Consider the following 12,928-nt stretch of genomic DNA (forward strand, 5'->3'; position numbering starts at 1 on the left):
TGTTAATCTTACTAATATTAGTTAAGCCATCTACTTGGACACCTCTTTTATAGTCTCTCTTCCCATCTCCCGTCTCTTCTAGCTGTGCAGTTCAGGGAGCTCACTAGGCCTCAAGTGGAACCAGAAAAATCTGAATAATACAAGTAGGACTGGACTTTATCTCGAACTGTTTTGAACTATGCGCGTATCTTATCTCCATTGCATTTCCAGCACTGTGAGAGAGAGAGAGGCAGCAAAATTATCCCATTAGAAGGGCAGGCCACAAAGCGATTTACTGATTTGACTAGACGGCATACCTGCGTGCCTGAATGTAAGAACGCGTGCACACAGCCATTCTCCCACCTCGCGTTAACGTGGGGAGGGGCAAGATGGACTGCACTTGATTTGCAGGGTCCCCAGTGCAAGATTTTTTTTTCCCCCAAACACAAGATTAAGTCCAGACCTGTCTGTGCTCTCTCCTTAGCAGAGCCCAGCGCTGAGTGGGCGGGTGCTCAGGAGCTAGAGGCTGCTGGGAGAGCACGGTGAGGTCAGCAGCGGCGGGCAGAGTGGTCAGGGTAGGCCCTGTGGGGCCCAGACCCAAACAAAGCTAACCCAGACCAAACACAGGAGCGGCCTCAGCCGTCTGGACTTGACATGCCGTCTTCAAGGGCAGCGTGCCTTGTGTGCTCAGGGTACTGTGTTCTCTCCCAAATCAGCAAGATTTGCAATCAGCGAACTGAGAGAACTCACAGGGGTGCTCTGTGAGGGACAAGACAGAGGCTGGATCTTGCTTGAAGCTCCAAAACTGCTCATCCAAGTGAGCTGCTGTGGAGTAACTGAAGTGCGGAGGAGGGAGAGCCAGCGGTTGTATTTGCAAAACCTGGATATCAATGCCATCTCTCTCTTTTTTCTGTCCCATTAACGTTTTTTTTTTTTTTTTCTCTCAGACTCTGAAGAAACAGAGATCAATCCCATCAAAATACATTTGTCTGTCAACTGTGGATGATGTATCTGCAGGTCATGTTTTATGTTTTTCTACTTTCCAAATAGCCTTTGTTGATTGAGCATGTGTTGGTTTAAAATGGAAATGGCGTGGCAGAGCCTTTTGCACCAGGCACATTAGGGAGCAGGAAGGGGTGGTGGGAAAGGGTTCCTGGCTGAAGCATCGTTGGACAAATTGGGCTAGTTGGAATGCTTTTGCTGAAGTTTTTTGGGGAGCAAGCTGCTTGTGCTCTGTGTGCCTCTGGAGAGGGTAGCTTTACTCTCCAGCGTCACACCTGCCCCACCAGAAAAAAAAGAGGGTGAGGAGGATGAAAAGCAAGACCTTGACCTCTTGGGTAGGTCCTGAACTTCGGAGATCAAAGAAGATCTTTGAGAAGCAACAGAGCAGTTTGGGGTAGATTGGGAGACATAATATATACCGAGCTGGCAACCTTTACATTATTGCGTGTGACCCTTCTAGCAATCTCATATGAACAGGTGTCACTAGGTATCCTTGCTTTTCTGGTGAGGGAACAGAGCCAAAAGAGGTTAGGAACATAGACGCTGACTGGCAAAGTGAGGATTTAAAGCCAGGACTTGTTGGTACAGAAGCCTTCTGGCCTTGGTCCTGACCAGAGTCTGAGGAGTGGGCTAGTGTGGCAATGGTGGGCAGTGAACTCCCTGAGGGTTACCAACCAGGGTTTCCATGACAGTGTGTCCCTGCTCTGGGCTTTGACTTGTCACTGAACTGTTGGAAGAGCAGTGGGGAAGGGTTAATAATTGAGTCAGACCTGGTTTCTCTGTCTGCACTAGAGCATCAAGACATTTCTTGAGCCTCCTTGGCACTGGACTTTTCCAGGCAAGAGAAGTCTCAGTGTGCCTTGCAAAGGGAAGGGACAGACATTTCTTGGGTCCTTACTCTACTCTCTCATTTAATCCTTCCATGAACCATGACCATAGTTGTTGTTAGTCACCCCGCCATCCCACCCATCTGTCCATCCCTCCATCTCTCTTTCTCTCTCTCTCTCAAGATCAGACATTGATTAAGTATAATAACTTGCCTAAGTGTTCCTGCTAGCAAATAGACCTAAGGTACAAATCCAAGTCTTTGGACTCTCAAGCCAGACCTTAAAGCTTGCTTCTACTTCTCTTTTTTCTTCTAAGAATTTATTTTTCTAATCCCTGGATAATCTTCCTGCTTCCTCTTTGAATGAGAAGCCACTTTGGGCTTTCTCTTTTTATACCGTGATACTTCCCCTGGGCATTGGATTCACCTTTCCTTCTAGTCTCACCCTTTTGCTACCACAGCTGGCTCTGTGTTGCAGACTTAGGGGTCATTTCAGGTTTCCTTTGGTCTGGGGATTTATTTTCGGTTTCTGGGTCATCCCTCTGTGACATCCACCTTCTGTTCTGGAATGGGGTGATTCTTGACTCCTTACGAATGCTACACCCACTCCATCAGCAGATCCTGTTGGCCATACCCTCAGACATACCCAGAATCTGGTCACTTCGTGGCCACCTCCCCTCTACCACCCAGGCCCAGGCTCTCCTGGTCATCCTAGCAGCCTTCTAGAAGATCTGCCTACTTCTTCTCTGGTCCTTCAACACTCAGAGTGATGCTTTCAAAATGTAAATCAGATCATTTCACTCCTTTGTAAACTCTAATGGCTTCCCATCCTCCAGAACAAAAGCTAATAAACTACATTAACTGCCGATTTCAAAAAAATACACAAACACACAGGCACATAGCTGCCATGCTCGTCCTCTGGTACAGGGCGACTGTCTAATTTATCGTGCAAACTAGGACTGAATCAGGGAGAAAGGGACCTCTATTAATAAACGGCAACAGGCATAAGCGGGGACTGGACCCAGGCAAACTGGGAATCTAGTCCCTTGACCCAGAGAGCCATGTGGATCATTCTCTCACTTCTGTTTGGGTTGTTAAAAAATATTAACCCTCTCAGTGAGGCCTTCTTTGGCCTCTGATAAAAATTGCAGCACAATCCTGCCCCAATCCCATAACGCCTGTGCTGATTTATTTTTCTCTGTGGTCACCATCTGATAGAGTGTATGTTTTAATTAGCTATATGTTTGTTGTTGATCCCCCTCTCTAGCATGTAGACTTCACGAGAGCAGGAGATTTTTTTCTTATCTCTTGTGCTCGATCTGCTATATCCCCAGCATCTCAATCATCCTGAATACCGTAGATGGTCAGTAAATATTTGTTGGGTGAATGGATTGAAGGTGGAGAGGAGCACAGGGGAGTTCTGTTTGTTAGAATCTTTCTTATTAGAGTCATCTTCCTAAACCGTTTTTCTCCTTCTTTGCTATTTTGGTAACCCTTTGGTAATGTGGGACCCTAGAAGAATTTTCCAATGTGCCCTTAACCCTAAGCGGAGCTAATGATGAAAATCACCATGATTTCCTAAACTGGGACTTGCTTTCTCCAGGCGAGGAAGTTTGTGAACATCCCAGCAGAGTTTACCAGGTTGCGTGAGGGAGGAGAGGAACTCCTACCCTTAGGAAATCATGCTTTGGGGGCTCTGCCCTGCTGTGTGACAGTACAGTCTGTGGGGGCCTGGGGGCTGGGTGCTGCACAAGCTTCTGGGCCTGGTGCTGGCACCAAAGACCTGCTCAGGGCTGACACTTGGTCTGTTCCCTTTTCTTCTTTGTCCCCTACGCCCAGTCTCCTCGGCTGTGGGCCCCTATTGAGTAGGGTGAGCTACTGTCAGTCAGGGTCCAGCCTTTCTTTACCTAGGACCCTAAAAGTTTCTTTTCTGAAACAGCTTCAGAGGAAAGGAGGGATGGAGTTGGGGCGGGGTGAGGGTGGGTAGGGAGGTGGGGAGTGAGGTTGGGAATCTGATCTGACCTTTTATTTCTTTTTTTTTTTTTTTAAAGTTTTATTTATTTTTGAGAGAGAGAGAGAGAGAGAGAGAGAGAGAGAGAGAAAGCTGGGAAGGGGCACAAAGAGAGGGAGACACAGAATCCAAAGCAGGCTCCAGGCTCTGAGCTGTTAGCACAGAGCCTGATTTGGGGCTCGAACTCACTAACCTTGAGATCACGACCTGAGCTGAAGTTGGACGCCCAACCGACTGAGCCACCCAGGCACCCCACCCCAGTCTGACGTCTTATTTCTAATGGAAAGAGACAATTGGGATCTCTCCAGCAGATCCTGCTGGGGTCAGAGAGTAAGAGGGAGCCTTGGAATTTCTGGACCCCTGGGAGTGAGTTTGAGGACTCATAGTGATGGGAACTACAGACACAGCTCCACGACAGAGGGGAGTTTGGGCACTGGGAACTGAAATGAGTTGCAGTAGGGAAAAGAAGGGGAAATAAAATGCCCTAGAGGATCTGTAGCTTTGGTTTTCCTAAAGCTTCTGATATGGCCAGATGGCAGGGGCCAAAGTCCCAGCAAACTGGAGATGGGAGAGAATTGTCGCTGTGGGACTCCTGAAGAGTCACAGTGTAATGGTTAGTTAGTGAGGAGGTGCTAAATGTTGCCGAAAGCCTGCAGAGGCAAACTTGGAGAATGCTTCTGACCCCTCACGCTTGATTCAGTATTCGTTTGGAGCCAAGCAAGCCTTGGCAAGCACGGGTGTAGTAGAGAAAGCCACTTTGTGAAACAAAAGGAAACTCCCACGGGCATACCCTTAATTCAAAAAACGAAGCCCTTAGCAATCTGGTGGGTATGAACTTCGCCTTCGGGTCCTGTTAACCATGAGATACATTAACATGTCTTGTCTTTTCACACCTTTGTGCCTCACATAGCTCCCCACCTTCACAGTCTAACCTTGCACGGCTAGCCAGGTGTCACCCTCCCCACCCCAGGCTTTTTGGGAGACTCTCAAATTCCTCCTCTTTCTTCTTCTCTGGGTTCTTAATACTCTTTGTTTATAACTCTGTGGTAACACAACACTTGGAAAAAACCCTACACTGCCCGTTCCTTGCACCTGAATATACTCTTTGAGGCAGGGACTCTTATTTTAAATCTTAGACTAGCTCAGTCCTATTCTGAGGAGGGCAGGGTACACGTCTTTCCCCCTCGCCCCAGTCCTGCAGTGCCTGGCACGTGGGAGAATGTTAATAGCTTTTTGCCGCGTAGCACTGATTCTGGGTTAATCGGATGAACACATTATACAGTAGACTGACCTGTCTCTTCTTCCCCTCCCCACTCTGGGCAGTGACCTGCTTTGTGGCTGGTACACCTTGCTCCTGGCTCCTTTGTACTTATGGCCGGGGGCACTGCTATTTGCTTTTCTTAGTCCTGACCCCAATGTTCTCCCTTTGATCTCTGCCGCCTGCCCTAGCTCGCCCCTGCCATTGTCCTGCCTGGAGCTAATGTTCCTCCTTCCCAAGCCGGGGCCTCTCCACCTCCTTCTCCTTGCATATTGTGAGGATGATGCCTGCGGAGTCAGTGATGATGGGAATGGCTGGAATGGAATTGAGGGATGGCCTCAGCCCCCTGAGGGTTCCAGGTGGGGCCAGCTTTTCAGGTAGAACGTCCATTTTCTCTGCTCATTCCTTCCTTGTTCCCTGAGAGAGTGTGTTCCTGAGCTGGATGGGAGTTTAGGCAAGTGAACTGTGATGTGAGGCAAGAGAGTGTTGTGATCCTGGGAAAGGCTGTGTTGCCCTTTTGACTAAAATTCTGCTGTTTCGGGAAGTAAGCAGGGTAGTCATTGTATGCACGGGCCCTAAAGCCCACCTCTCTGGGTTCTAATCCTGCTCCACTGCTTGCCAGTAGGCACCACCTCGGGAAAACGGGGTCATACTAGTGCCTGCCATGTTCATTCCTTCACAAATAGTTATTTTGTTTTTAATGTTTATTGATTTATTTTGAAAGAGAGAGAATGCCAGCGTGGGGATAGGCAGAGAGAGAAGGGGGGAGAGAGAGAATCCGAAGCGGCCTCCATGCTGTCAGTGCAGAGCCCGACACGGGGGCTTGATCCCACGACCGTGAGATCATGCCCTGAACTGAGATCTAGAGCCAGAAGCTTAACTGACTGCACGGCTCAGGCGCCCCAACTCACAAGTCGTTATTGTTGTTCTAGGTACCAGGGAGACAGCAGTGAACAAGGCAAATGGGTTAATACATTGACAGTATCTAGCACATAGTAAATATGCAGCAAATGTACCCATATTCTCTTTGTAGTACTTTTCAGGGAATACTCAGGTGGGGTGACTTTTGACAACAGCTGCCGAGACCAGATGTCCCTGAGACAGGGAAGGATGGAAGAGGTTTAAGATACAGATTCTGTATTTGAACTTAGGTTCAGGACAGCACTGGCTTTAGTGGCCTTTCATTTTGATACTAAATGCAGGAGCTGGCTAAAAATCACCCTAGAAAATTTATGAGTCTGCTTAGTTCCATAGAAAGGGCAGGAGGGGGTGACATGGGACTGCCTAGATTCTGCCTAGCCCATTTGTACAGGCAGCACCGTGCCTAACAAGCTGTGTGTGGAGGACCCTTAAGAGAAGCCATCTTTCTTTTCTTTTTTTAAAGATTTATTTTGAGAGAGAGAGAGAGAGCACGTGCACACATGTGAGCGGGTGAGGGACAGAGAGAGAGGGAAAGAGAGAATTCCAAGCGTGGGAGCCTGAGACTGGGCTCGATCTCACGAACCTTGAGATCATGACCTGAGCCAAAATCAAGAGTCAGACGCTTAACTGACTGAGCCACCCAGGTGCCCTGAGAGCCCCCATTTCTTGAGCAGTCTGGAAACATGAGACATACGGAAGGAGAACAGCTGTTGACCTCTCCACTGTCAGGGCTCTCTGGCTGTAGAGTAGAGGACGTTCTGCTGGAGGAGGTGGCTTGGGGAAGCTGACACTAAGAAGGAGAGTGAGGCGAGGTAGAGGTGTGTGGCCTGATAGTTTGCCTTCCCTATTTCAGTTTGTTCCTCAGGGCTGTTTTACTCCTGGGGTGATTATTGGCTAGAAGCAAAGTTTCAACTTAAGGCTCCTGATTCATAATCTGTGGTTTCCAGTGGAAGTCCAAGCCTGATATAGTCCTTAGGTAAATGGGATTGGAGTATAAATGTGTGTTACATTTCCTGGGCATCAACAAGTTTTCCAGCCACCACCCTACTCAGGGAAAGATAATCCTGACTGTGGTTCAGCAACTACTTCACTGCTTCTCCCACTTTCTTTCTTCCAGCCTTCTCCCATGGTGGGTTTTCAGAAACGAATGCCCTTATAGCACAGAGCAAGTGCCCTTGACACGAGATGTGGGTCGATCCAGGATGCTTGGATTGGTGCCCATGTGAGCTGCTGGCACAGCTTCCCTCAGAGACCTGCTAGCTTGGCTGGGACCATGACTATTTGCATGCACAGGGACAGGGGAAGTTACTCTGGGTCCTTTCCAAGATTCCGGAGTGCAGCCAGGCTTGGGACCACGGGATACCATGCTCCTTCATCTCGTTTTTATTGCCTTTCTTCCGTCTTCAGCCATTACTTCAACTCAGTTAAGCCAAGTGTACGAAACTTGAACTAGGCAAAGCATTTTCCTGTAGATGTAAATCCATGGTTCATTCACAAGGAAGGAAACAGAGTGTGATGATAGTGGTATTTCTCAACTTTTTTCTCATTATCACCTTGCTAAGGAACCTTTTTTAAATGTTTGTTTATTTATTTTTAAGGTGAGGACAGGGCTGGAGGGGTAGGGAGAGTGGGAGAGAAAGAATCCCAAGCAGGCTCCTCGAGTTCAGCACAGAGCCCCATGGGGGGCTCAATCCCAAGAACCATTAGATCATGACCTGAGCTGAATTCAAGAGTTAGACACTCAACTGACTGAGCCACCCAGGCACCCCATAAGGAGCCTTTTAAGACACTTTTTTCTAATCACTTCCTCTCAAGAAATTTTAATCCACAGACATACCAAAATTCTGTTTATATATGGTATGTGTTATCTTTCATACTTTAAAATTTTTTTAATGTTTATTTATTTTGAGAGAAAGAGTGTGCACACACATGAGCAGGGGAGGGGCAGAAAGAGAGAGAGAGAGAGAGAGAGAGAGAGAGAGAGAGAGAGAATCACAAGCAGGTTCCATGCTGTCAACATAGAGCCCAACGTGAAGCTAGATCCCAACAAACAGTGAGATCACTACCTGAGCTGAAATTGAGAGTTGGACACGTAATGAACTGAGCCACCTAGGTGCCCTGATCTTTCATACTTGAAAAGAGTAAGATGTTTTTATGCCTCAAGAATCAATTTTCAGGGCACCTGGGTGGCTCAGTTGGCTAAGCATCTGACTTCTACTCAGGTCATGATCTCACATTTCGTGAGTTCAAGGCCCGCGTCGGGCTCTGTGCTGACAGCTCAGAGCCTGGAGCCTACTTTGGATTCTGTGTCTCCCTCTTTCTCTGCCTCTCTTTCTTTCTCTCTCTCTCTCTCTCAAAAATAAATAAACATTAAAAAAATTTTTTTTAAAGAATCAATTTTTCTCCCCTCCTGGGGGAACCCCATTTGTCAGTTCAGGGATTACAGTAAAGCACCATGGGATTGCAGTAAGGAATGTAAAATGGCAGGGAAGCCTCCAAAGCTTTGCAAAATTTAGTTCTCCCATCTCCTCTAACTGAACTTCACAGCTCCATAATTTATAGTCTTATCTCTCAGTCTATCATTCCCATTCTGCTCTTTCTCCCCTTCCCTGGATTTCATCTTTTTTTCTCTCTCTAGTGTGGAATTGTAGGAGTGAATTTAAGTAAAACAGTCATCTGTACAGCTCAGGGACAATGTAGGGAAGATGATTTCCTAAAACAGTCCTTTAAGAGGTCATCCCTTTGGGAGAAAGACCCCAGAGACCCATGGGTACCCCAGGGGTATTCATGGGAAAACATAATAGACTTTAAGTATTGGGGGAATTAAAGATATACATTTGGAGTTGCCTTTCAGAGGAGAGGAGCTCACAAGAGGTCTTATATTGTTCCCAACAATATATGGATATGGATGTCCTATACTGGATCTAACTTCCCTACATAAATTCTTTTGGGTTTGATGCCGTTTCTGCCAGTGGAGATATCAAACTCCTTTTCTCTGGCAATAGAGTACAACCAATGACAACATCTTCTCTCCCCTCTAGAAACTACCAGAGGCATGCCATGTAGGTGACGGAAGACCCTTTGTCATGCATTTACAGAATCTGTATGTGGCAGTCACCAGACAAGAGATCCAAGTGAGACAGGAGCATCAAGGCACTGGTGAGTAGCTCCGTAGCTGTGGAGGTTCTTGGTCTCCCTGGGGTTAGAGTTAAGGTATAGGTCTGTGCTGTCCAATATGGTAGTCATGATTTAAATTTAAATTAAAAATGAATAAATGAAATAAAATGAAAAATACATCTCCTCCTTTGGTGTAGCCACATTTCAAATGCTCAATAGCTACGTGTGGCCACATGTGGCCAGCAGCTACCAAGGCGGACAGTGAAGATGAAGACATTTCCATTACTGCAGAAACTTCTATTGGAACTGGTCTAGGTATTTGGAGAATTAGTGAGAGGACCAGGAGAAAGATTAATCTCTCCACCTGAGACATGGTAGGAAATGTCTATTGAAGAGCAGTTGGCTGTTTTGAGTCAAAGAAGCTCTTGTCCTACCTAGTTAAAGTGGGCCTGGGGAATCTTCAGAGCAGACACAGAGCTTTCCAAAAGTCAGCTGGAAGTTGGATTTGTGGCTACTTCTGTCTGTTTATATCTTAGTACTAAACCCTGGCCTTTATCAGAACGCTTGGTAAATGCTAATGCCTTCCTGGTAAGAAGAAGACGTTTATCACTGTCTTCTCTTGATCTTTCTGATTTCAGGAGATCCTCAGCCCTCAAGCAGTACCTCCCCACAAGGAACTGAAAACCAACTTCTGAGCCAGCCGGAAGAGCCGGTCTCCTCAGCACCATCCCTCCCAGTGACTGAGAAAGACCCCACAGTGAGTCATGCACCTGTAGCCCCTGAGCCAGAGGCCCCGCGGCTATCACCTAGTTGATGCTGCCTTAACAAATACTGGAGGGTATTTGTGACCAGGCCTCTAGATTATGGATTTCTATATGGAGAATCATGGTCTTGTGCATCTTACTTTGGTATTTCCTCTCTGCAATTCCTGTACTGACTGAGGGACCTTGACTCCTTCTCTCCCTTACCCCACTTCCAGTGATAGTCTATGAGGTTGTTCCCTGCGGGAGAAGGGATGTACACATTGCATAGGGTCTTGTGTCACATTCACGGCCCAGCACAGACTTCAGACCACCTGTGCCAGCCACTCATCCCACCCAGAGTCAGGGGAGCAACCTAACCTAAGTGGAACTGTTCGAAACCTCTATTAACTTGGATTCCTTTTCTTTCTAGGGTCCTTCAGGCCCTGTGAAGAGACCTCAGTTGTCAAAGGTCAAGAGGAAGAAGCTAAGGGGGCTCTTCAGTTAACCTGTCACTGTCTCAACTGCTGAGGATGGACCTGGAGAATAGTGCCCTAATGTCAGCCTAAAAGGCACTCCCATGGCAGGAGTATCTCTGACACAGAGTTATATAGTCTGAGGCCCCACTGTAGGGGCAAGATAACTGAAGTCCATGTTGAAAGGCATGGGTACTGTTGACCAAGGGAATCTTGGCTCTAGCCTGTTGGCCATTGGCCTTCCCTATCCAAGTGGAAGCCAGCTTCTGAGAATCCCATACCTTCCTCTCTTTTGTTAGAGGTTCTCCAGACCCAGGGTCCTACCATGGACTTTAGATACATAGGGCAAGCCAGCAAAAAGGCACAACATGCTCAGGAAGCCTATCTACCTTTCTTAAGAGTCTCTAGCCAGTCCCAGGTGCTCCTCAGAGACCCACTTCTCTCTTAAGCATGGAATAAAAAGCACTCACACCCCCCTGCTTTCAAGATTGCTTATTCTATGTAACACAACCAACCTATTTCACTTTACTGGGCCCCACCCATTGTTGTCTCTAGATGAAGTTTAGGCCCTCAATCTGCTCCTTCAGATTCTTCTCATGCTTCTCTCATGTGGCCTATGCTAAGCCTCCATTTGGGAACTTTGATCTTGAGAACTCTTTCTGTGGTGGGCACAAGACAGAACAGATTGCTGCTGTTCTCCTTTGCCCAACTTCATATGGGGTGTTGTTTTGTTTTTTGTCTTTGTTTTTTTTTTTTTTTTGTCTGTTTCCAAGGCATAGACAACAGACTAAACCACAATATGGGATTGAAATTATAAAGAGCTTCGAGCACAAGGGCCGAGGTAGTTTCCCACTGGAGTGGGAGAGAAAGGAATTTTATTCTCCCGTCCTTCATGCCACTTCAAATAACATGGTAACTAGAAGAACTCGAGAAGATAGGACAGCAGGGAACAGGAATGGCCACAGAGTTCTCTGGGACAACTGAATTGGCCTAGGGAATGAATAGTGCTTAGCAGGAAAAAAGGCAAAATTTGTATGAGATAGGAAGAATCTTAGTTAAAAAGTCCACTCTTTGGACGGATCTGGAAAGATTTAGCAGACCAGGATTGGCAAAGTCCCATGGCCTTTTCTGCTAGGTTTTCCTCTATGGGCAAGACCATCTGAAACATTATTTAGGAGAGACAGGAAGGAAAGTAGAACTCCGATGTTTACTGGGAGCTGTTAGGTAGAGGAAGGAATGGGGGCAGAACCCATGGGGGCCTTTTCGGGCTTATTTACTTATGATGGTCAAATGCCTCCTCATCCCCACGTCTTCTCTGTCTGGGATGGGTGTTTCTGTCCTTATGTCAAGTCATGGGGAAGAGGACAATCCAAGCAACGATAAAGTAATAATAATTATAATAAGAACAGCAATAATAATAGGCAGCTAAAAGTTACTGAGCAGTTAATATATACTAAGTACTCTAATAACTACCTGGCATTGAATCCTCATAGCATCGTATGATGAAGATACTGTTAATCCATTAAGAAATACAGTCTTGAAGTGATTAAGTGACTTATCAAAGGTCATTCAGCTAATAAGTAACAGCCAGCATTTGAACCCAGACTTCTGAGTTCTTCACTGCATCCGTATGTACATTACAGAAAACGTTTTCCAGGAAGGGTGTTAGGCCTTTTCTATCTTCCACTGTAACTGCCCTTCTCCTATGACCCTGCTTCCTTTCAATAGGATCTTGTAGTTCCCATCACCTCTTCACAGCTGGAGCCTTTCAGGACTCCAGGACTTCAGGACCCCCATGCTTTTACTGACTAGCCCAGTCTGAGAGCTCCACCGGGGCTCATTCCCAGTCACCGTTGATAACTCTTCACCTCCAGATCACAGTGCCCCACTGTCGTGACTATCACTGATGCAAATTGGGGACTATGTAAAAACAATCTATCAGATGGCTCACTTTGTTCTTTAGGGATTTTTTTGGCATAATTTAGATAGCCATATTTCAGCATCTGTAAGGTATGAGACCACATGGAAAATGGGAAGACTTGCCCCAGCAAGCTGGGAGAAAATAAGGGTTCTTCACCCTGGATAATCCCTCTGCCCTAAGACCATGGTCTCAAGAGCTTGTACTTTTAATCAGAGGGGAATCAGGGGTTTGTGAACCCCCTAAAATTGTAAGAAAAATTCTAAGAGCATAACTTTTCCATGTTCTCAAAAGAATGCATGACTTTTTTAAAAGGTTAAGTAAGAGTATGCCTAATGATCTCCCTGCCACTGCCCCCCTCTACCCCAAAGGTGGCAGCCTCCATGGGGATATTGCCTGAACACATCCTTAGAGAAACATTGCTCCCAGAGGGTCTGCTTCAGGTATTCTTGCCCCGAAGCTCTTGCCCCCCAGAACGAGGGGTGGTGTTTGAGAATCCCTGGGCAATACCAGGGAAATCCCTGCCTGGACAAATTGGCCTAGCCAGGCTGTATTCCAGCCCTGCCCCCTGGCTTGGGCCCCTCCCCGAGGCCCCCAGCCCGGCCCAACCCCCACCCCACATGCACATAAAAGGGTCGAATTCTCGTGGCTGCTCCATAAATTTTATTCCGTAAATATTA

At 46.9% G+C, this 12,928-nt stretch overlaps 1 protein-coding gene across 2 annotated transcripts in view; it reads left to right on the forward strand.

Annotated features, from left to right (window-relative positions):
- NHEJ1 (non-homologous end joining factor 1) overlaps positions 1-10,804 on the forward strand; it is an 81,706-nt gene extending 70,902 nt beyond the window's left edge. For both annotated transcript variants that reach the window (XM_047084142.1, XM_047084143.1), the window contains exons 6-8: positions 9,039-9,156; positions 9,753-9,871; positions 10,288-10,804. In XM_047084142.1, the coding sequence (XP_046940098.1) occupies positions 9,039-9,156; positions 9,753-9,871; positions 10,288-10,362 (312 nt within the window). In that variant the 3' untranslated portion in view covers positions 10,363-10,804. The remainder of the gene's footprint in view (positions 1-9,038; positions 9,157-9,752; positions 9,872-10,287) is intronic.
- Positions 10,805-12,928: the final 2,124 nt, after the last annotated feature.

Source organism: Lynx rufus, unplaced genomic scaffold (genome assembly GCF_022079265.1).
Source record: "Lynx rufus isolate CCGP_SWC_20201006 ecotype Redwood Valley unplaced genomic scaffold, mLynRuf1.p SCAF_2, whole genome shotgun sequence".
Taxonomy (NCBI): Eukaryota; Metazoa; Chordata; class Mammalia; order Carnivora; family Felidae; genus Lynx; species Lynx rufus.